At 41.7% G+C, this 25539-nt stretch overlaps 1 protein-coding gene across 1 annotated transcript in view; it reads right to left on the bottom strand.

Moving 5' to 3' along the window:
• GPC3 (glypican 3) overlaps positions 1-25539 on the bottom strand; it is a 399544-nt gene that overhangs the window by 180523 nt on the left and 193482 nt on the right. The window contains exon 3 of the mRNA XM_059385454.1: positions 8788-9482. Within this exon, the coding sequence (XP_059241437.1) occupies positions 8788-9482 (695 nt within the window). The remainder of the gene's footprint in view (positions 1-8787; positions 9483-25539) is intronic.

Here is a 25539-nt window from a genome sequence, read left to right as displayed (position 1 = left end):
CAGAACTCAGAAATATGTGTATGTTGATGAGTTGATTTCCACGCCAACTCAAAGTCCCCTTGAGCTCGAGTTTATGAGATTTCACGATAAAAATAATTCAGAGTGTGGGCCTGAGTTAGAAAAAGAGGAGTTCATCTATTAACTACATAAGAATACCAAGAACGACTTTCAAAAATCATACATATGATTTTTTTTCTTTAAAAAAAAAAAGCACATTAACTTCAAGCAGCGCTTGGGCTGCATATTTTATGAGGTTTATTTGTACTGCATATCTTTGATGGGCTCTATTTGTGGCTGCAAGTACAAACATACTGATTACAATCACTCTTTCCTACATTTAGGAACAAAATTAATTATCTGCAAAAAGCAGCAAGGCTTAGATAGATTCTCAGTCAGTAAATGATAATAGACAGCGCCCAAATATAATGACTCCGTTTCCTACTTTATCTGTTTCAGGCATTCTGAGTGCAATGAAAAAAGGAAAAATTAATTCGCTTTCTGAATATTCTTCCGAAAGGATTTGAATTGGGTAATAAGAAGGCTGCATCAGCCCTCCCGCTACCTCCATCCCCCTATGAAATATGAAAGCACCCTTGCTGGGTTATACACTTCCCAAAGGGACTTTTTCTTTTTTCTTCTTCTTCTTTTTTTTTGGATCTTCTAGCCTCCAGCATTTGCCTTTATTTGTTTCTGTTTTACTTTATATAGTAATTTATTTGAATGATATGGTTAATATTTATACAAGTATTGTTTTACTAGCTGTTTTATAATGTGCTTATACATTGCTGTATTTGAAATGCTTTATATATTAATTCCCCAGTTTTTTATTTTATGAAATCTTTTTTTTTTTACAATGTTATTGAGGCGTATTTTTGGATTCATACAATTCTCCCATGTCAAGTGTACGATTTAATGATTTTTATTAAATTGACTTAAGTTGTGCCACCATTGCCACAAGCCAGTTTTAGAACATTCCATCACCCCAATAAGATCTTTCATGCCCATTCCAGCATCGCTTTGGAGATGTCTAACGAATTCCAAACCCCAGTCCCCAAAGGAACTTTCACCATAACCCCAGTCCCCAAAGGGACTTTCACCATAACAGAGATTATTTGTCTTAACCTATTAGCATTCCCCCCTACAAGGAAAGGAGTGGTAAACTGCGAGCCTGAATCCATGCCCAGTATTGGCACTCAGAAAACTGTGCCAGTAGCTAATCACGAAGTTTTGTATTTTATCTTACAAAAGCTTCAATATACTAGAAGAAATCTGTCCCAAAGTCCCTTGTCTTGGCCATTTTTGTGAAGCCCTTGATTACAACAAAATTATAACCACCCCCTCCCGAGGAAATTGCTGTACCGCAATGTAACTTCATGTCCACACGTGGTGTTCAAAATATGTTTTCAATTTTACAGGCGGGGGCGGCGAGACTGCCTGTTCTGAAATAGTCCCAGTAGAAAACATTTGTTGCCGGAGACCTAAACAAGGTAGCACAATGCACAGACGTGGCGGGGGGTGGGGGTGGTGGGAGGGAAGCCAAGGTTACCAGTGGATGATGTGGTGCTGTAGTTGCCAAGAGTAACCTTATTCCAGCCATGGGGAATCACGCCATGCACAGGGCTCCATGTTTTCTGGGGATGCTTCAGCATCGCGATGGAGAGAGAACAAGCATCGGGGGGCTTGTCTGCCCTCCCAGGGACGAGGCTGCCCTCACTGTGCTCCCATTCCCTGGCCCCATTCCCTGGCCACTCAACACAAAAAAGGCATCTGGGAGCACAAAGATTCTCGGAAGATCAGGTCATGGGGTGTGATCTTTGTGGACTTTTGCCCACTTGGATGAATATGCCTGACTGTCAAACCTTTTCAAATAGACTCAGGGGACCCATCAGTCCTCCATGTAAGTCGTAGGGTGGGATGACCCCCTTAGAAGTGTGGTGAGAGAGACAATGTCACTCGGCTGAGCTGCTTGGCAATACAAATCTCCTCACTCCAGAGCCTAAACAGGCAAGAAGAGAAATGACCGCATGGAGAGTAAGGGAGAGAGAGCAGGGGAGAAGGGGCTTTGACGACCCCCAAGCAGCAGAGCTTACCCCCAATGCAAGGCAGCCATCAGGTGCCCCTTGCATATTTTCCTTCTGAAGTGCTCTCTGAGGAGCTGGGAAAACTGACCCCTGTTTTGTCTTCAGTTGGGCCTTCTGCTCCCCTCCAACAGGCGGCACGCAGCCCTGCCTTTGGGCCAACCAGTCAGGGCGTCTTCCACAACCTCTAACTGCTGGATCCTTCCAAAGCGCTGTGAGCTCGAGAGGTTCTTGGAGCCACCCGAGTTTGGGGGAAATCCTGTGTTGCTAGCCAACTTTCCTTGGGTCTCCTGGGTTTTTGCTTGTCATATACACATAGGCACTTTCTCCCCAGGCTCTGAAATAAACTGTCTCCCATCTCTGAGCCAAGGAGTCTCCTGTCTTTAACCAGCACCCATGAAGCTGTGTGGCCAACGGACCTGTTAGCTTGCAATTAGGGTACAAATCTCTGTGACCCTCCACAGTTCCCAAGGACACGGTCTAGCGACATCAGTACACAGACCACAGAAAGAAAAAACTTCTTTCTACAGGCTCAGAACTTAGAGAACAACTGGTAATCACGCGGCCACTTCTTGCCAAGGTAAAGGTGAGTAATTCGAGATTCGTGATGGGCCTGCCTTATTTCTTACTATGAGCTGTAATATACAATTTCAAGATGAAGCACACACAAAAGCTTCCCCCGTGTGACCACGGTTTGAAACGCACCCGAAATTAACATTTAATGCCTAAAAGTGGTACCAATTTTTTCCCATTGTGTGCTTCCCTTCAATAAGTAGGTAATCTATGTTTAAAAACTATATATTTCTCCCCACGGGAACCACTAGAGCTATTTTTATTGTGCGTGAAGAAAGAATGGCAGCCTGTAAACATTTTTGTCTTTCCCGAAATGGACCTCATGCAAATAAAGTCGCTTAACCACAGTTCTAGAGACTGACCTGCAGACACTAATTAGGTTGTGAGGCCTTTACTTGTTTTTTTTTTTTTGTTTGTTTGTTTGTTTTTTTAATCACTTTGAAACCACTTTGTGCTGAAAACAGCTTGTATGAATTCAGACAAGGTATCTCTATCGGGGACTAAAAAATGAAAGTCCAAAGTGATAGCATGAGGGGAGAAACACTGACATTCTGACACCTGAGAAATAACCCCAGCCTTCAAACTCAGAAATTCTGATGAGTTACAGTCACTCACACAGACATCAGAATGTAAGAATTTGATAGAGTGAATTATTGCCAAGGATCAACAGAGAATCTAGCACACATAAATACTGACTTCGCTGCAGGTATCTTCAGAAATTCTGGCAAAAGAAATGGATGTACTTGGATACTGGAGTAGGTTAGGTTCTCGGTACACAATGTCCCTGGCTGAGGAAACACCATCATGGAGACCTGGATGTACCATGAAGGGGCAGAATCAAAGGCAAATGCATTAAAATCTATCCGTTGGTCTAACAGGCAGATTCCAAACATCACCACGGGAAGATAAGCAATTCCTCGTCACTGGCACCGCTCACAGAGATTCTAGGCAAAGTCATTCAGCTGTGTTGCTGGCCCTTTCCTCACCTGCACAGACAGTCCTTCTTCTTCTAGAAACTACTCCGCACCTTTAAGTGTTATGAAGACTAAAAGTCTCATGCCTTTTGGTCCTTCACTGGGAAAAAGTACAGCAAGAGTCTCCAAGGAGGGAGAATGAATTCTAAAACCTGATTGTGCCACTGGAAAAACAGTGGAGAGTAAGACAGGATATTAAATAAGATGGTAAAAACCGAGTTAGCCTGTGTTCAGGGAATGGAGATTCTGGTGAAGACAGAGGGGAGGTATTTGAGACAGCCACAGAGTGACAGTTAAAAGCATGAACTTTGAAGTGTGACAGTTCTGGCTTTAGGTGTTACCTGTGCTACCTGCTCGCCAAGTGACCCCTGAGTGAGGTAACAGAGTCAAGGTCATCTTTCTGCCACTCCTTGTGGCTCCCAGTGCCTATCGCGGTGCCTCGGCCATTGGGTGCTCATTAATGTTTCCTGAAATGAGTCCTATTTCAGATCATGCTAAAATAATTATCACAGTGAGGAAAGACTGGGAGAAGGAGTGGTGGTAGGAAAGGTTGCAGTTTTGCCCAGCGTTCAGTGAAGCGTATAACAAGCCACGGTAATGAACTCGTGGGAGAGGAGGCCGAGAAATTCTGAGATGAATCATTAAAGAAAGAACATGAGTACAAATGGAAAACTGACAGTGCAAACAGCCACATGAGGGTATGTAGGGTACAGAAAGTAAATGAAACCACAGAGACTTTTGGGAAACTTTCTGGGAGAGCAGTAAACACCAAAAAAGCTGATTATTAATCATTTAATCAATGGATAGGAAATACACAATGGTCATGCCTCTAATCTGTATACTGGTATGTGGTAACGACAATCAAAATGGTTTCTGGATAAAAACAATTGCCTTTTTAAAAGAAGGCTGTCACATTTGAAAATGTGGTTGTGGTGCGACAACAATGTTGAAAATGTACATACTGATGACTGTACATATTTGTGTTTGCTTCAAGTTCTAAGATGTGAAATTCAATAATGTGCTGATACATTTAACAGTGATGCTCACACCCAAATACTATTAAAAAAAACCTGCTCAGTATTCACTTGGGGCCATGATATTTAACCTAGTTCACAAATGCAGATGAAGGGTCAAGACGGATCTATTTACAGTCCCATCATTTAAGCCTTCTTGGACATTTCAGTACAAATTTTCTGTCTCCTTCCTTTTCTTTCCTCCCTTTTCTTTCTCGGTCTCTCTTGATCTCTCTGTTCCTCTGCCTCTCTCTCTCTCTCTCTCTCTCACACACATACACACACACTCTCACACAATATTTTAGTCACCTCTTTAGACAAAAATGACATGAAATGTCCTGGTCCTTCAAAATAAGTTTAAGAAGAACTCATTGTCCATTTGGCATTCAGAAAAATGTAGTAGAATGTGTACTGGACTGGGCTTAAGCAAGCACCTGCCACGTGCCTTGAACTCTGCCAGGTACTTTGCACCTGTCATTTGAATTCATCTCCATATAGCAACCCCATTTCACAGATGGGAAATCAGAGATCCTAGCGTTGCCAGTAACTGCCATTCACTCCCAATCTCTGGGCCTTACTTTACCTTCTGAACAAGGTGGCTGGATTTGCTCTCAAAGGAGTATCAGAATCAATTGGGGGTACTTTTAAAATGGTAAGTTCTATGACTAATTCTCCAGCTTCTTCACAGACCTGTGGAATCAGAATCCCCAGGTACAGACCCCAGGGGTCTGTTCAGCATGTTCCACAGGTGATAGCGACGATGAACTAAGTTTGGGAAGCGGCTGGGGAACTATCTTGGGGAAACGAAAGCACTTACAAAAATTTAATAGTGCCCTCTTCATTTAGAAGACCAAAATGTCCTTCATAATCTGGGGTAGATGGGAGCCACCAATACAAGGAGCAAAGTCCCAGTATGGCAGGCCTCACGGCACGGCCCATAGCTGGCTAAAAAGGCTGTCTCATCGGAACTCAGAAAGAGCATATTTTCAAAGAGGTCTCTCACCACAACTTAACCTCAAACAGGACGGACTGGCAGGATTTTGCATTTTATCACAACAGGCAGGTGAGTGTGCTACAGCAGAACCTCATTAATGCTTTAGTTTTAAATCAGCTTTTGCTCTGGGGCATTCTGCAGGGTTGTTAACATGAATAGACTTCTGCAGTCTACCCAACCCTCACTTCCCCTCACGGCCCCATAAATGGCCCAGCCCCTTTCTGGCCTGTATGGAGTGTGGGCTGGATCACACCTGGCCAATGATTCCCCCACCCCCACCATTTGGGATATATTACTTAGAGCTGGTGGTCATAAACCAGTAACAAGGCAGAGTTTACATATGCTTTCTGTTCTAGTTCAGGCATTCCCTGGGGAAGGCAGACTTCACGCTCTCATAACCAGCTTGGAGCTGGGAGCAATCAGGCCCTTAATGGCCAAAACAGAAAGGGACTGCATCACTGAGCACCTCTTGACAGCCAAGGCCTTTCTTCCTGAATGATAATGACATAAAATGTACTCCCCCTGCACGTGTGTCCGTGTGTGCATGCAGACGCGCACGCGCACAGGCAGGCGCACGTAGGCACCTAAAATCCAGCAGGTCCAGAACCCTGAAATAACTATCCAGTTTAAGTTCATGATATCTTTACAAAATCCTAATGGAGCTTTTAGAATGAAAAGTCTGGACGGTCTAATGGGAGACAGACCGGCATGGTAGAAAGAGGAGCGTTAGATTGAAGCCGCAGAAGACCCTGCATTCTAGTCCTCTGGCCTCTTCCATGAAATATATAACTTTGGGCAAGCCTCTCTGAACTGTGTTTCTTCATTTGTAGCTCAATGGGATTGGACTAGCTAATCTCTCATGGCCCTTCCAACACTCAAATCAGGGAGAAATGTCCACTACGGTGACATTTATTCAGCTACACATCTGTCTGTCAACTAGACCGACCTTTTTAAGACTTAAGGACTATGTCTAGGGTAACTATGAATACCCAGCATCTGGCAGAGTGTCATGAACAAAGCAGCTGCTTAATAAAATGTTTACTAACTAAACCTTCATGCCTAGAGTCCCATCAAAATGGTGCCTTTAACCCATTACCCGTTCCCCACATTATTTTTTGTATTTAGAAGGAGTACAGGAGAACACGTTTTCAAGATTCATTATGCTGCCGTCAAGTGACCAATATCAGAGGGAACCTTTAAACATTTCCATACCCTGTCTTTAATGTTGTCTCCTCATTTTTCCTCTTATTAAAGACATCTCCACACGCCTGGCACCCCTGTGTTGTGTCTGACACATAGTGGGCCCTCAATCACTATCAGATGGGGGAACTGACGAACACATCAACTTTTCATTTTTCTGCTTCTGTGAGATTTACTTTTGTAGAAGGCCCCAGAATCTGGCCTCAAATTATAAAGCAGTCAAGGGAATAATTAGGCACTGAAGAACACTATCGTTAGATAGGACATTTCTGTTCATTTTACTATAAAATATTTTCTCAGCAAATGTGTTTTAAATGGCTAACATTGTGAATGGGGCAATTAGAGCAGCTCCGTGGGTAGCCATGCCACGGCTTGCACCATCTCTGTCCTCTGTCCTAGTTTAATTCTCCAAAGAAACCAATTACCCCTATCGCTTTGTATTTCCTGAGTTTAAAGCCAGACTAAATGGCCCGATCTGCCCTCCACATTTTGGGTAAGCAATGACTGTGAGTACACAGCAGTTGTACTGTGTAGAAGCTGAGAGCCTGTGTCAACCAAGCCAGCCCAGCCTGGGTCTGAGTCCCAGTTCCCCTACCCTCGTTTAACAGCTTTGAGATCCCTCACAAGAGATTGAACCTCTTTAAGCTGCATTTCCCCCTTTGGACCTATCTCGTGGACTGCTGCGAAATAATATTAGGTGAACTGGCCAGCAGAGACCCTGGAATGTGGCTGGAGTTCAACAACAGTAGTGTAATATATGGTTTTGCTGCCTCCGTCCGTCCACCCAGTTGGCAGCATTCAGGGATCAGTCACAATGACCTTCATGGGATCTGCTGGTAGCTCTTGGCTGTGTGTTCTGCTCTATGCTGGAAACTGGGTGCCCCCCTGCGGATCTGAATATGTGCACTCTAGCTTGGCAGGGGCAATGTGACTGAAACCAAGACAACTGCTGCCCTTGTCACAGAGCCCATCACGGGGAGACTGGTAAAAGCAAGGCTGAGGAAACAACCACTGGACCGCATGGAAGCTTCGCCTCACTTGAGTTCTTGTGTAAGCCGAGTTAGTGGCTTCTGGCTGGGCCTCCTGTTTAAAGTCACCACCCAAAAGGGTGACAGGATACACGCAATTAAGACCACGAGAGGGAAATCAGAATCAGAAAAATTGGTGATAATGTAACTAAGGGGAAACCTGATCCATTTCTGGATCATGGCTCTTCTGCGAACTAGAGCTGGGTGCCCTGGGGTGAGTTACAGTTTCACAGAGCTTCTGTTGTCTCACTTATGAAATGAAGGTAATTACACCCACCTCACGTGATTGTCATGAGGATTACAATGACTAACAGCAATGGGAAGGACTTACCATGGACCACATGTATGCTAAACGCTTTAACACATGCTATTCTCTATAAGGAAATATTAGTTTTAGCCTTATTTTATGAATCAGGTGTATGACAGATCAAGACAAGATGATTCACCCAAGGTCTCACAGCAGGTAAGTAGGTGGAACTAAAATTCAAGCCAGGCATTATGACTCCATAGCCCGTGGTCTTTTTCTTTTTTTTCTCTGAAGATTTATTTATTTATCTTGAAGGGGGGCAGGAGAGAGATATATAGAGAGAGAGCTCGCACAAGAGCAAGGGGCAGAGGGAGAGAATCTCAAGCAGACTCCCTGCTGAGCTCAGAGCCTGATGCAGGACTCGATCCCATGACCCATGAAACCACGACCTGAGCCGAAATCAGGAGTCAGACACCTAACTGACTGAGCCACCCAGGCGCCCCCTGCATAGTCTGTCGTCTTAATGTGCCGCGTAGCTCTGTGAGATCACTCAGTCCCTCTACCATCTCTGCCTACCCCCTGATCTTCCCCTCACTCCTCTCCCTAGGCACTGGATGCTGGCCAGGCTGCCCCACCCCAATAGGACCCAATTCCTCAGAAGATGGCAGACTGGTACTCACGGTGGTGGTCAGTTTTCCTCCATTCTTCTGGACATATTGGATGGAATCGTGGATCGTCGAAAAGAGACCAAGCAGGACGTTCTCCATGTCGTAGATCCTGTACATGCCGTTCACCAGATCCTCCAGAGACAGGATATATTCTCGCCAGTACTTGTCGATCTCCACCACCCCGGCCATACAGCCTTGCATGACCACGTTGCAGTAGCCACCACAAGGCTTGACCATCATCAGTCCCTGGCAGTACGAGCAGTACCACATTCTAGTGAGCATTCGGCCACAGTCTTTACTGAACTTCAGGTGGTCGGTGGTGTTGATCACCTCAATTCCGAGATTCAGGGCCTGGAGGAAGATCCGGGTAACTTGCAGTGACTTGGAAACCTGGGTCATGATAAGCTTGGGGAAATTCCCAAACACTTTCAGGTCACGCCTTGCCCCTCGGAGGCACTCATTGATGTCTAAGGCTGACTCAGGCAGGCCGGGGTTCATAAGCTGGGTGTAGATGACCGGGAACAGGCTGTCGAACAATTCATTGACCATGTCATCCACGTTGATATCAGAACCCAGGATGTACAGAGACACGTCGGTGAAAAATTCACCCACAAACTCGAAAGCTTGTGGGGTCAGGCTCGGGTAGTTGTTCTTGAACATGGCGTTGGTGTAGTTCTTGGCGTGGCGGACGACAATTTCAAAGGCCTCTGCAAAATAAGAGATACAGAAATGTCCGGAGATTAAAGCTTGAAAACCCAGGGTGCAATTGAATTTGAGATTTCTCTATTGCTGTGGTGATTAAAGTCCCATTTGCCTTAAATAATTGACTCATATTCATTTCTGCCTCTACTCCTGCAGCTGTTTGCTCCTATAAATCAATTTTCCTTTCTGAACATGAAGTCCAAACCCTGATGTGCGCATAAATTCTTAAACACACAAATTGTATTTCAAATGACAAAAGCCAGGATTCGGTTAACATTCGGCCTCTCATGAAAATATTGATTAAAAATTGGCCAAATGAGAAGTTATTTCTCTTTCTCTCCTTGATTTATTCTGTTAAAAAGAAAAAGTATTTGGAGACGTTTCATTTTCAGACAGAGATAAATATTTGACAACAAACCGTATACCACCATATAAACTCACATAACAATTTAAGCCCGTGCAGCCCTGGAGGAGAGGCGAGTTCTTAGCCGGGAATAAAACCTATCACGATTTAATCATTTTTGGTAGATTTTCTCAAGATAACTTTAAAGGAAGCAATCTGACAGATTGCCAGGCCTGGAAATGGAATGTATCCCCCAAATGGGTATCTGGATGGAAAAAAAAAATAATCCACGCACTTATCTATACATTTGATACTGCAAATAACACCTCTGGTATTTGCAAGCTGAACATCTGGAAGGATGACTGCTAAGCTTCCTTGGTGAAGTTTGGCTTCCACATGCTTATCTACTCTACAGAGACTATAAGTTCAAGATTACATCTGCTGCCCCTACCCCCTGGCACAAGGCCCAATTAGTGTCATTGGTTTGAGAAAGAAAGTAGTAATGTCATCATCTCATTTTCTCCAAGCTGAAACACTCCAGATGCAAATTATCCCAAATAATCAGAGTTCCACATTTATATGAGGGAAGGGAAAACAACCATAATGATAGGGTTTTCAAGAAATAAGACAGCTTAAAAACAAACAAAAATAACCAAGTTCCCTGGGACATTTAAAATGAACTTAGTACTTTCTTTCATTTCCTTCCAAAGTGCAAAGGTCCATGACAGATGTAGTCTAAATGATGCCAGTTCATGAGCCTTGAAAAATCAAATTATTACTACTTTCAGACTTCTATAGAGACTGCACTCCACCAGCTCCTTGGGATCACTTAGTCCAACATCACAGTCATCTGCGGCAGAAGTGAGTCTAGGTTGTGCCACCACCATCTGCTCCAGATCCTTCACAAGGTAGAACACGCTTGCTAGATTCTTCCCTGGAGCTTATGACATGCCTAGCAATGGCGAGCAGATGACAGTGTAATTCTACTGGGCTTCCAAGCCCACTGGAGAAAGTTAATCTTCATTTCCATCAACTGCTATGTGCTCATTTGTTTGTTTTGTTCTATTCTGTTTAGAACATAAGGCAATTCCTGGAAAAGTCATCTATTTTATGGCAATTTCTTCCTAATCCCACATGCTACTCTAGTCTCAATCCTTGTATCTCGAGGCTGAATGAGGCCATGAAGCCAAGAGATCATCCAGTCCAATACAAAGGACCGGTCAGTGAATTCTTTTATGTCATCAGAAATTTGGAGATTTAAAACTATTCATTCATTCTAATTTCCGCTACCCATCATGTATTATATATTAGGCTGTGTCGTAGGTGCTGGGGGTATAGAAGTCATGAGTCAATGGAGATAAATGGTAGATCACCCCATCTTAAAAGTACTCACAAGCTATATGCTTTGGTGTCTACAAAGCGTTTCCAAGAATATTACGATATCTGCATTTTACAACAATCTTCTGAATTTGATATTGTGATCCCCATTTTATGGTTGACAGGACTGATGCTCAGCAGAGTTTAAGCACATTCCTGGGGTCACATAACTGCAAAGTAGAAGTAGCAAGCTTAGACTAGTGTCTCCCAGCCATGGTTACACTCTAGCTGCCCTCGGCCCTAGAGCCAGCACACATATCTTCAAAAATCTTTGTAGAAAGTTAAGTTCTTTTAAAAGCTCATTATTTTCTCATTGGCTTCACCTCTCCAGGTGGAAATGTATTAGAAGAAATTGCAGCCCGAAGACAGACAAAACAGAAGCCCACTTTCACCTTTGCCTTGGGGCAGCATGAGGTAAAGGAAGGAGGACTGCTACCTTAAAATGAATTCTCTACAAGGCAAATTTCATCTCTAGCCCACAGTGCATGTGTTCTCTAATGTGCAAGATATATGACAGTGAAATTCCGTAGACTGTACTGTCATAACCCCCCCCCTTTTTTTTTAAGTTTCTGCTACCAGCACTGCTGGATCAATAGAAAAAGAAAATTACAAAAGATCATGAACTCTTCTACAGAAAGAATAACAACAACGCATATTGCAGGGGGAAAGGGCTCCAGGTTCACATCTAACCTCAAGCTCACATGTGCTCCCTGCTCTAACTCTAGCAGCTCGGAATCCACTTAGCACATCCCTGGGTTTTGCCCAACCCCCTTACTTCTACATCACAGGACAACAGACCAAACCATAACTGCTCAAGCAAAAGCTCCTTGGGGACTTCGAGGAGCCCATGCGAGGTGAAAAGTGTTGCTCAGCTAGAGGTTGGCAACTGGAGATTTCATGAAATGAAGCCAAGGGCTAGAATTACTGCAAGGAAGCTCAACCCATTGATTTTTCTGGTGTGTATGTGGGGGGCGGGGAGTCAGGTAATAATGTACACTTAAGCTAGAGGAGGATTTCCTCTGTCTCTTTCCTGGAAAGGAGTCGAGAGTTATGTCCAGGAAAAATCAGAACAATATAAAAATCAGAGCTATAAAGAAAAATTTGGCACTGAGCCCTAAAAAATATGTTTTACAATATATAAAAAGCTAAATGATACAGATAAATAGAGCTAATGAACTGAGTTAATATACATCCCAATAAGGGCGCCTGGGTGGCTCAGTGGGTTAAAGCCTCTGCCTTTGGCTCAGGTCATGATCCCAGGGTACTGGGATCAAGCCCCGCATCGAGCCCTCCATTGGGCTCTCTGCTCAGCGGGGAACCTGCTTCCTCTTCTCTTTCTGCTTGCCTCTCTGCCTACTTGTGATCTTTATCAAATAAATAAATAAAATCTTTTAAAAAATTCACACTAAAAGTGTAAATACCTTAGTTCCTATCACCCTGTATCATGCCTTACGTTCAACAGTCATAAGCCATGCTAAAAGGTAAGAAAAACAGTTTAAAGAGACAAAGCAATAATCAGAATCATAATCAGATATGGCACAGATTTTAGAAATATCAGGCAGGGAATTTAAAATGACTATTATCAACATGTTAAGGGCTATAAGGAAATAAGTGAACAACATACAAGAACAGATTGGGTAATGTAAATACAAAGATGGAAAATGTCAGAAATATCAAAAGGAAATGTTAGAAATCAAAAACACAAACAAATGAATCAGTGAGCTTAAAGAAATATCCACGGAAAGTTCCTAAACCAAAATGCGGCAAGGAAAAAAAAACACCACAACAGGAAAGAACACCTAAGAACCATGAGACAAATTCAAAAGGTGTAGAATATGTGTTACTGCAATTGCAGAAAGAGAAGGTAGAGAGAACAGTGCAGAAGAAATATTTGAGGTAATAATGGCCAAAATTTTCACAAAATTCATGATAGACACCATCCAAAGGCACAGGAGGCTCAGTGAATAACAAGCAGGTTGAATATCAAAATATCTACTCCTAGGTATATCATAGTTAAACTGCAGAAAACCAAAGAGAAAGAGAAAAATCTTCTAAGAAGCCAGAGGAAGAAAAAGTCCTCTTATTGAGGAAAAAATAGAAGAGTTGGATTGAACATCTCACCAGAAACCATGCAAGCAAAAAGAGAGGGAAGTGGGGCGCCTGGGTGGCTCAGTTGGTCAAGCATCTGACTCTTGATTTCGGCTCAGATCATGATCTCAGGGTCATGAGATCGAGCCCCATGTCAGGCACTGGGCCTGAAACCTGCTTAAGATACTCTCTCTCTCCCTCTGCCCCTTCCCCACCCTGCTCTCTCTCTCACTCTTTCAAAAAAGAGAGGGAAGTGAAATATTTAGTGTCAAAAGAAAAAAACCTCACAATGTAGAATTCTGTTTCCAGCAAAATTTTTATTGAAAAGGGAAGGAAAAATAAAGACATTCTCAAACAAAAATAGAAACAATTTGACATAGTAGACCTGCCTTGCATAAAATGTTAAAAGCAATTTTTCAGGGAAATTGTATAGGTCATAAAATTGTGTCTACATGAAGAAAGGAAGAGCATCAGAGAAGGAATAAATAAAGGTAAAATAAAATATTCTATATTTCTTTTTTTAAAAACGGATCTAATAAGTAACTGTTCAAAACAATAATAGCAACAATGTATTTGGTGATTATAGGATGTGAATGGAACAGGAGAGAGAAATTTGGAATAACCTGTTATAAGGCAGCTGCACTACCAGTGAAGCAATACAGTGTTATTTGAAAGTAGATTTAAAATAGTTTTAGATTGTATGTTGCAAACTTTCTGGAAACCACTAAAATTTTTCAAAAAGATGTAAAATTAATATGCTAAGAGAAGAAAAAAAATGGAATCATAATCACTTAATCACATAATCACATAAATCACTTGGGGCGCCTGGGTGGCTCAGTGGGTTGGAGCCTCTGCCTTCGGCTCAGGTCATGATCCTGGTTTTGTGGGATCGAGCCCCGCATTGGGCTCTCTGCTCAGTGGGGAGCCTGCTTCCTCCTCTCTCTCTCTCTCTCTCTCTCTGCCTGCCTCTCTCCCTACTTGTGATCTCTGTCTGTCAAATAAATCAATAAAATCTTAAAAAAAAAAAAAAGAATGTTCACTTAAAACCTGAGAAGGTAAAGAAAGAAGGTTAAAAGCATCCATAACAATGAATAAGGGCAATACATAGTTACAAACATGATGGCTACTAATCCAATTATATCACTAATCACTTTAAATGTCCATGGTTTAAATACACCAAGCAGGGGCACCTGGCTGGCTCAGTTCATAGAGCATGCAACTCTCTATCTCGGGGTTGTAAGTTCGAGCCCCACGTTGGGCGTAGTGATTACTTAAACATACAATCTTTAAATACACAAGGTGAAAAATAGAGACTAGCAGAGTAAATATAAAAACAAGACCCAAACATAGATTGTCTACAGAAAACACAACTTAAATATAAAGATATAAAGAGAGAAAGACATACCATGCTAACGCTAAGAAAAAACTAGAAGAGCTAAATTAATTTCAGACTAAGCACACTTTGGAAGAAGGGAAACTATTAGGGATAAAGGGGTCAATTCTCCAAGAAGACGTAATCCTTAATGTGTATGCAACTATCAACAGAACATCAAAATATATGAAGCAAAAACTGATAGAATTATAAAGAGAAATATATAAATCCACAATTATAGTTGGAGACATCAACATCCCTCTGTCAGTAACTAACAAATACATCAGGCAGATAATTAGTAAGGATAGAGTTGAACTGAACAGCACCATCAATCAAATAGATCTCATTGGCATTTATAGGATACTTTATCCAACTACAGCAGGATATACATTCTTCTCAAGCTCACATGGAACATTCACCAAGACAGACCGCATTCTGGGCCATAAAGTACATCTAAACCCATTTAAAAGCATAGAAATCATGCCAAGCATATTTTTAGACCACATGGATTTAAATTACAAATCAATACCAAAAAGATAACAAGACAATATCCAATCATTTGCAAAGTAAACAACACAATTCTATATGATACATGGGACAAAGAAGCCTTAAGAAATTTAAAAAATATTTTTAATTAAATTAAAATGTCAATACAACTTACTGAAATTGGGATGCAATAAAAAAGAATGAAATCTCACCATTTGTAAGAACATGGATGGAGTTAGAGAGGCTAATGTTAAGCGAAATAAGTCAGAGAAAAACAAATATCATATAATTCCATTCATATGTGGAATTAAAGACACAAAACAAATGAGTGAAGGGAAAAGAGAAAGACAGAGAGAGAGAGAGAGAGAGAAAACCCCCAAACAGACTTTTAATTATAGAAAAAGAAAAAAAAACAAAAACAAAAACTGATGGTTACCAGAGGGCAGATAGGGTGGGGAGATGTTTGAAATAGGGAAGCGGATTAAGAGTGCACTTATGATGAGCAGAGTACTGTATAGAATTGTTGAATTACTGTATTGCACACATGAAACTAATATAACACTGTATGTTAATTGTACTGGAATTAAAAGAAAAAACTTAGTAAAAAAAGAAAGAATGATATTGGTGGGATGCAGAAAAAGAAGCACTTAGAAATGTATAGCATTGAATGCATATATTAGAAAAGAAAAGTGATCTCAACTCAGTAAGATTTCAGCAAAGGAAACCAGAGAAAGAAGAGTAATATAAACCTAAAGCAAGCAGAAGAAAAGAAATAATAAAAATTAGAGCAGAAATCAATGAAATTGAAAACAGAAAATCAATAGAGAAATAGGGCACCTGGGTGGTTTCGTCAGTTAAGTCCAACTCTTTTCTTTAAGATTTTATTTATTTGACACAGGGAGAGAGAGCACAAGCTGGGGGAGGGTCAGAAGCAGAGGGAGAAGCAGGCTCCCCACTGAGCAGGGAACCCAGTCTGGGGCTCCATCCCAGGATCCTGAGACCATGACCTGAGCCAAAGGCAGACGCTTAATAACTGAGCCACCCAGGTGCCCCAAGCGTCCAACTCTTCATTTCAGTTCAGGTCATGATCTCATAAGATTGATCCCTGAGTCAGGCTCCATGCTCAGCAGGAAGTATATTTGAGATTCTCTCCCTCTCCCTCTGCCCCTCCCCCAGCTTGTGCACATGCGTGTGTGTACATGCGGCATGCATGCGCTCTCTCTCTTCTCAAATAAATATATCTTTTTAGAAAAGAAAATCAATAAAGAAATCCAATGAAACCAAAATCTAGTTCTTTGAAAAGATCAATGAAATTTAAAAATATCTTGTCAGGCTAATCCAAAAAGAGATATTAAAAAAAAACACAATTTACTAATATGAGAAATGAAAGAGGAGTCAGTACTATTGATTCCATGGGTATTAAAAGAATAATACATGAATATTATGAACAACGCTATGGCCATCATCTTGATAAAACTGATGAATTGCCCCAATTCCTTGAAAGACAAAACTACTAAAACTTAAACAAAAAGAAATCAATAATCTAAATTGGCCTGTATCTATTAAAGAAATTGAGTAATTAAGTAACAACCTTCCAAAAGGAAAGCACCAGGTCCAGGTGGTTTCACAGGTGAATTCTACAAAACATATAAAGAGAAAAGAATACCAATTCTCTATAATGCCTTCCAGAAAACAGAAGCAGAGAGAACACTTCCTAACTCATTTCTATGAGGCCATCATTACCCTAATACCAAAACCAGATAAAGACATTTCAGGAAAGAAAAGCTATAGACCAATATCATTCATGAACATAAAAGCAAAAATCTACAACAAAATATTAGCAAATCAAATCCAGCAATGTATAAAAAGAGTCATACACCATGACCAAGTGGGATATATTTCAGATATGCAAGTCTGGCTTAACATCCAAAAAAACCAATTAATGGAATCCATCATATTAACAGGTTAAAAAAGAAAAATCACATGATCATAGCAATAGGCGCAGAAAAAAAATTGCCAAAAGCCAACACAATTTATGATAAAAGCCATCAGCAAATGAGAAAGAGAGGGGGACTTTCTCCACCTGATAAAATATACCCACAAAAAATTACAGCTCACATTGTACTTAATGGTGAGAAACTAGAGGTTTTGCCCGTAAGATCAGGAACAAGGCAAGGATGTCCCTCTCAGCACTCTTTTTTTTTTTTTCTTTTAAGATTTTATTTATCTGACAGAGAGATCGAGAGAGCACTAGCAGGGGGGACAACGGGGAGAGAGAGGGAGAAGCAGACTCCCCGCCCGAGCAGGGAGCCAGATTCGGGGCTCGATCCCAGGACCATGCGATCATGACCTGAGCCGAAGGCAGATGCCTAACCATTTGAGCCACCCAGGCGCCCCCCTCTCAGCACTCTTACTCAACATCATACTTAAAGTTCTAGCTAATGCAACAAGACAAGGAAATACAAGGCATACAGATTGGGAAGGAAGAAATAAACTGTTTTGTTCACAAATGACAGGACTGTCTATGTAGAAAAATCCCAAAGAACTGACAAAGAATTCTCTGTGAACTAATAAGTGATTAAAGTTAGGTTGCAAGATACAAAGTTAATACACAAAAGTCCATTTTTTCTATATACCAACAATAATTGACTGGTATTTTAAATTGAAAACACTATACCATTTATATAAGCACCCCAAAAAATGTAACTCTGCTTAGGTATAATTCTAACACAGTATGTATAAGAACAAACAGAGAGATCCTCCATGTATATAGACAGAAAGGCTCAATATTATGGAGTCAATCCTTCCCAACATAATCTATAGATTCAATGGAATCCCAATCAAAATCTCTGCAAGTTATATTGTGGATATCAATACTAAAGTTTATATGGAAAGGGCAAAAGACCCAGAATAGCCATCATGACACTAAAGAATAACAGAATCGAAGGACTGGCACTATTCAACTTCAAGAACTCTACTATAAAGTTACAGTAATAAAGACAGCATGGTATTGGCAAAAGAATAAAGAAACAGATCAATGGAACAGAATACAGAGCCTGGAAAAAGACTCACAGAAAGGACACAGGCAATTCAATGGAGAAAGGACAGTCTTTTCAGCAAATGGTTCTGAAACAATTGGATACCCAAATGCAAAGAAATAAGTTGAGATAAAGACATTATATCTTTCATAAAAATTAATTCAAAATGGATTGTAGACCTAAATGTAAAACGGAAAAGTAGAAGACATCTAAAAAATAACATGCGAGAGGATTTTGATTGCTTTGGGTTTAGCAATAAGGTTTTAGATACAACATCAAAAGTTCAATCCATGAAATAAAAAATTGGTAAGTTAGACTTTTTTAAAAGTCAAAACATGTGTTCTGTGATGTTAAGAGAATGAAGAGAAAAACGTCTGTTAGGAGAAAGAGAAAACAAGCCTCGGACTGAGAAAAAATATGGCAAAATATAGCTGATAAAGGACTTGTAGCCAAAATATACAAAGAACCTTTAAAATTCAACAAGGAAACAAAAAACCCAATTAAAAATGGACCAAAGATCGGGGTAGATCGATATCTCACCAAAGAAAACCTGCAGGTGGCAAATAAGCCTGAGAAAATATGCTCAATGTCATGCGTCATTAGGGAATTACAAATGAAGACAGCAATGAGATACCACTAGACAGCCATTAGAATGGCTAAAATTCATCACACTGACAATAGCAAATGCCGACAAACACGCAGAACAACACTGCCGTTGCCAAATAGATCAGCCACTTTGGAAGATAGTTTGGCAGCTTCTTAGACAACTAAGCGTACTGTTACCACATGATCCAGCATATGTGCTCCTAGATATTTACCCAGTTGAGTGGTTGAAAACTCACATTCACACAAAAACCTGCACATGAAAGTTTATATCCACTTTATTTATAATTGCCCCAAACTGGAAGCAAGCAAGATGTCCTTCAACAGGGTAGACGGAAAGCGGTCCATCCATCCAATGGAATACTAGCTACTGATAAAAAGAAATGAGCAATCAAGCCATGAAGAGATAGGAAGGAGCCTCAGATGTCTGTTTCTAAGGGAAAGAAGCCAGTCTAAAAAGGGTATATACATTCCAACTATTTGCCATTCTGGAAAAGGTGAATCTGTGGAGACCCTCCCCCAAAAATCAGTGGTTGCCAGGGCTTTGGGGGTAGAGAAGGAAAAGGGTGAATAGGTGAAGCATGGGAATTTTTCTTTTTAAACAAACAACCTGATTTTATTTTTTTTTAAAGATTTTACTCATTTATTTGATAGAGAGAGATCACAAGCAGGCAGAGAGAGAGAGGAGGAAGCAGGCCCCCTGCTGAGCAGAGAGCCCTACTCTGGGCTCAATCCCAGGACCCTGAGATCATGACCTGAGCTGAAGGCAGAGGCTTTAACCCACTGAGCCACCCAGGCGCCACAAAGCATGGGAATTTTTAAGGGGGTGAAATAGTTCTGTATGATATTCTAGTGGAGGATACAAGACATAACACATTTGTTAAAACCCACAGAACTGTGCAATGCAAAGAGTGAATCTTGCTGTAAATTAATAGCTAATAATAACGTGCTGATATTGGTTCCTTCATTATAACAAGTGTACTCCACTAATGCTAATAATGGTAATAACAAAAGAAACTGTGTGCCAGGGAGAGGGAGCAAAGAGAAACTTTGTACTATTGGCTGATTTTTGTTTAAATCTAAAACTGCTATAAATTTAAATATTATCTTGTAATGAGAAAAACTGGACCTTGGAAATTAGTCCTTGATGTAGCCAGTGACTAGAACCCCTGAAAAGTGTTACCTCGCTTTGCCTTCTTCCTCGATCTGCTTTGACACTTCCTTCACGAGTTAGGAAGTTCTAGCATACAGTAGATGCCATATGGCATCGATGTAATTTTAATTGTGAAAACCACCAGAAAAGGTCAATGGACCAAAACATCCACATAGGCAACACATTTTAGTGTTATTTTCGAGTACTGAACAATTTCTTTAAAAATCAGCCACATAAAAAAGGCAAGTTTAGGCTGTAAGAAAAGCCCCCATGTTTCCTAGAATAGTTCACCGAGAAGATACTCAAAGTGTTGTTCCAACTTCTGTTGGGATTTTTATTAATTCTTCCAGTGAATCATTTTAATGTTCTTCTCAGGTCTGTGATAGCCCTTGGTGGAAAGTCTATATGTACATACATATGTATGTATGTATGTATGTATGTATGTATGTATGTTTTAAGCTGTGAAGTGATATCTGTAATAGCCCTTGAAAAATACATTCCTTTCATTGTTTTCCCAGTCATTTCTTTACTTCTAATTGATGGACCTCAGTATTTAGAAGCCTCACATGTGAAAGTTAAAAAGAAAGGTTACATCCACTTACAGTTTGGTCATAGACCTGCACAAATAGATGGCTTCAACAACGTATTCTCCCGAGTTTGAGTAGCAACTATAGAAGTGTTTGTACTCATGTGTGGCCAGACCCTTGTCAGGGATTCATTAGTAGCCCAACACTGTCTTCCTCACAATTGTCAGGGCCTGAGGTTGGACATGTATGCAGGGTCCTTCCAAAATCTTTTCTCTTTTAACCCTTCAGCCATATCTTAAAAATTTTGCTCAAATGTATGTAACAACTTTAATAGGTAGGCACTAACAATGCTGGCTTCATCACAGCTCCGAAGACGTAGGTCTGTCTTCTCACTGGATTTAGGAACAAGCCACTCTTGGGAAATCAGGAAGGTGGTGAAACAGAAGACTGTACTGGAACTCCAGACAGTGAGTCTTCTAGGAGTTACTGGGGATCAGGAATTCATTTTACTGGTAACATGCCATGAAGAACTCTGGTCCTCTTAAGAGAATATTGTGGGCCAGCTTTTTTCATGCTGGACCATACCTTGCCCTATCACCTTGATGAGGTAGTTCTGTTATATGGCACGATCCTTAGTCTTTTCATTCTTCACTGTCTCCCAGGCTTCCACTTGAATGAGCCAACTTTTGGTTGATTAGGAAATATTCTCACCTCTCCAAGATTCCCATGGTGAAGAAATAACACCTACCAAAGGAGGCACTGGGGTCACATTCATTCGCAAGGTTTTGCAGTTCACTCTTTACAAAAGAAAGCCCAATAGTATCCAAGGAAGTGAAGTTCTACTGTCACTCTGAGATGTCACAATGAACAGTGAAAAAGCCCCCAGGGTTCACCAAATCACTCCACTAACTGAAATCTTCTCTTTTCCTTTTTTTTTTTTTTTTTAAGATCCTTTTCCGATGAGTTTATGGGGACTGGACATGGGTAACTCCAGACAATCATGAGAAGAATGGCTTATGTCCTAGCTAAACCAAAAAAATCACAGCAACATTTTAGGTTTGCTTACTGTCTTTTCAACCTGTGAAATTTCCTTTTTATCATGTGTGACCATAATTCTGTATATCAAGGCTAAGAGGTTTCTTCTCTGAACCACCTACTGTTTCTAGCCATACCTTGGGAAAATAAAAGCCGGCTTTTGAAGACATGTTGAATGCAAGATTCTGCTCCAGAAAGAGGGAAGGGCTTCATATAAAGGTTCCAATACAAACATTCTGTTAGTGCTTTTATCTAATAAAGGCCTGTATTTCCTTTCGATACAACTTTAGATATGAAAAAGAAAGAGTGCAACAACTAGGGGGTCTTTTGTGTTTCAGGGCAACAAATGCGTTGCTTTCACCCAGTCTTGCTTTTATCTGCTCTTCTTCCCTCCTTTAACCACTGAGATACGAAATGAAAGAATTTCTACACACTCCCTTCGCCCCCGCTAAGGCCTTATTTGTTTACATACTCAACAAGTACTCGATGGGCACTCCTTATAACAATTTTCTTTTCACTTTTTATACCCAGAGAGCCATGCCGCGACGGTCTGCTCTCTTGTGAAAAATATTGTGAATTTTGGCTAAGGGATCGCAAGCCCCAGAGAGCTGAGCTATCGCCTCTCCCACTGAACCATAACACAGTCACTTAAGAAGTGTGTCCAAACCAAATTTCAATTTGTTTGGGACCTAAATTATTACAGGCCCCTGACGTTATGGGAAGTCAATAATATTAACCACTTGCTAGAAACCTATTTAAGGACCATTTCTGAGGCATCTGAGCTGTTTCATTAGATTGATTTCACTTGTATAAAGTGAATTTTTTTCCATTTAATGGTACCGAAGCCACACTATCTGCCAGACTGTGAATAAAACATGCAAACAAAATGGTTCTTAGGCCCTAGAGGCTTACAATAACCAGCTATGATAAAGTATGGGGTGGCCTATTTCCTTTGAAAAGCATAAAACACCTTGTTCTGAAAATCTGTTACAGCTTAAGTACACCCAGTATCATAGCTGAAGTGTCATTCAGAAGTTTAAACTGTTGTATTCTCATTTAATTCTCTTCCTTATCGCTCACCAGAAGTCAGTGTGAGTGTATGTGGTGGGGGGAGGGAAGAGCGGTACACACGCGAGCACACGTGCAAACGGTAGCTCGGGGAATTATTATTACACCAACTTCACAGATAAAGTGGCTGAAGCTAAGATCAGCTCTAAGGCATACAGGTACGTGGTAGTTGGTGACAGCAACACCGGGCTCCTATCTGTGAATGTTTTCCCCCATTATATCCATTTCCTTCCAGGGAAAACATTGCCTGGCACTTAAAGATTGGCTTTAGGCATAATAAGATCCAATATCCATGGAGCATTTACCTGTGCCAGGCAGGATTTTGAGTGTTCTGTGTGAATTAATTCACATACAATCAGAACCATCCTATGGCGAGGAGGGGGCATAGTATTATGAAAACTGAGGCACAGAGAGGTCAAGCAACTTGCCAAAGGTTATACCATGGGTAGGTAGAAAAGCCAAGATTTGCATGCAAACAGCCTGATCCCAGAGCTTACCCATTAAAACACTATGCACTAATGACTCAAGGTATGGGTAGCTCCTCTTCCCTGAACCCCCCACCTCTTCACTTTTCTTTTTGGCTCAACTCTAAAAAAAAAAAAAAAAAAACCAAAAATGGGAAGAAAAAACCCCTTAATATTTCAGATGTTGGGCTGCGCTGGGTTCACTGGACATTTTAGGAAAATAACTCCATAACCTGGTGAAGATGCGAGGAAGACGGCAAAAGTCTAAACGATTCCAACTACTTACAGAGAATGGTGATTCCCTAGAAACACACTGCCTGCCGTGCCGCATAGCCATGGTGAAAAGGAAATTATAAGAAAAGAAGTGAAAAAGGTCAATACTGTGCATTTCCTAGGGATTATTGATATGGGTATCAGATCTCAGAGCTCTCAGCTCTAATCATAAAACTATGGTATTTAATTGAAAAGCTAGCCTTTGCGAAAAGGCCAGGCCCTCCCTTGAGCCACAGTTCCTTCAAAGGGCTACTGGCAGACCAGACTCAGGGGTCAGGATCTTGGCCCTTTGTCGGGACTCAGTCTCCTGCAGGGGACATCAGCACATGAAACCCAGGGAAGGCAAAGGCTAGAGGGTTTGTGAAGGCTGGTCTGATGAACTTAGGGGGAAACACACCGGGGTGGCAGCAGTGACAGCGGCCAAGGTCAGGGGCGTGTGGGAAGGGGCAGAACACCAGCACAGGTCAACCATGTGGCTTTCCCATGAGCTTGCCAAAGGAAGGAATGTCTTATTTTTGGCATGTTGCTCTTATATTCTAAAAACTTTATAAAATGACTTTTGCCTCCTCCTTAGGATGGAGTCATATGTGTTTGTGTCTGGTATGAGACTCGGGGAGAGAACGGGGCAGAAGCAGGGGCGAATCTCATGTTCTGAGATTCAGGAAACAAGTCAGCTGGTCAGAAGATGACTGTGTTACTGGGAAGATGTCCCCAGTGAGGCTGAGCATCGTGGCCTCCATTCCCCTCACTGTCATCACAGGGCCATCAAGGCCGTGAAGCAGCCACTAGGATCTGAAATTTTGACTCAACAGCTGGAACGTTTGAAAAAGGCTGGCTGCTTCTCGACAAGTCAAAAATGGTTACATGCAGGACAGGAAGTGTTTCACGACTTCCTGAACACCTAAAATAAAGGATTCTTTCTTCAGTAAAGGTGACTCCATGGAGTGTCTCAGGAATCAAGCTTTTCTTCCTCCTTCCAGCAGGGGTTTGGCGATCTCTTTCTGACATTGCCTTTCTTTTGTTTAAGAAGAAAATCATTAGCACGTATCCAAAACTACATCACCTCCTTCTCCACCCTGGTTTTTAAGATCTTATTTATTTATTTTAGGAAGAGAGCACATGGGCGGAAGTCCGAGCGAGGGAAGGGTTAGATCAGAACCCAAGTGGAAACCAAGAGTCAGACACTCTGACTGAGTCACCCAGGTGCCCCACTTTCACCTTGTTTTTTGTTTTGTTTTGTCTTTAAAGATTTTATTTATTTATTTGACAGAGAGAGATCACAAGCAGGCAGAGAGGCAGGCAGAGAGAGAGGAGGAAGCAGGCTCCCAGCTGAGCAGGGAGCCCCATGCGGGACTCGATCCCAGGACCCTGAGATCATGACCTGAGCCAAAGGCAGCGGCTTTAACCCACTGAGCCTCCCAGGTGCCCTCACGTTGGTTTTTGATGAGCCAATTCCACTGACATCCAGAATGGCGAGATACAGTAGAAAAGATACCACGGTACCAGTATAATCTACTCGGTAAGCCATCGCATCTCTCGAGGCCTGGATGGATTATTAATCGGTACCCATTTGCGCTAAACCAGCTACATTTTGAGGCCCGGCCGCTGCCTGAATTCAGGTCTGCAGCAATGACGGGGCTTCAGTGGCTATCTGAGGAGCCTAAAACCCCAGTGCGAACTCCAAGTGGATTAGAGAAACATTTGTTTGACCGAAAACTCATTGATTGGCTTTTTACATGGACATTTCTTAAGAAGTCAGTACATAAAGCCCATGCAACAGCTCCTTGTAGCAAATGCCTAATGCCACCCATTCGGGAGTGACCAGGGAGGGACACGGCGGGCACCAGGGTGGTCTGTACTGTATTATAAAGCAATCACGTGTGATCGTAATGACTAAGGGCGAGGTGGCCTGATGGAATTTGACCTTCGGAACAGTCACGAACGGATGATTATTTTAACAAAATGTGGACCTGGGCTTCACAGAAAGTGATCGAAACGGAAAGCTGGTGATTGACATAATCCTAAAATTACAACCCGGAGGAAAAGAGGGTGTGGGCTGAAAGAGAAGCCAGCATTCCCACAGATACCAGTGCCTGATTCAGCTTCCCATTCTGTGTTGGCTGAGTACCCCTGGCAGCCATCCTATTGCGATGTAGGAGAGAGCCCCATGTCCTGAGCTAAAAACGGGAGGCCCATCCCTCTGTGCTAGCACAGTTACTCGCAGCAGCAGCAGAG

This window comes from Mustela nigripes, chromosome X, assembly GCF_022355385.1.
Source record: "Mustela nigripes isolate SB6536 chromosome X, MUSNIG.SB6536, whole genome shotgun sequence".
In the NCBI taxonomy this organism is placed as follows: Eukaryota; Metazoa; Chordata; class Mammalia; order Carnivora; family Mustelidae; genus Mustela; species Mustela nigripes.
Note: the sequence above shows the minus strand (reverse complement) of the source record. Positions and strands in the feature narration are given on the sequence as shown.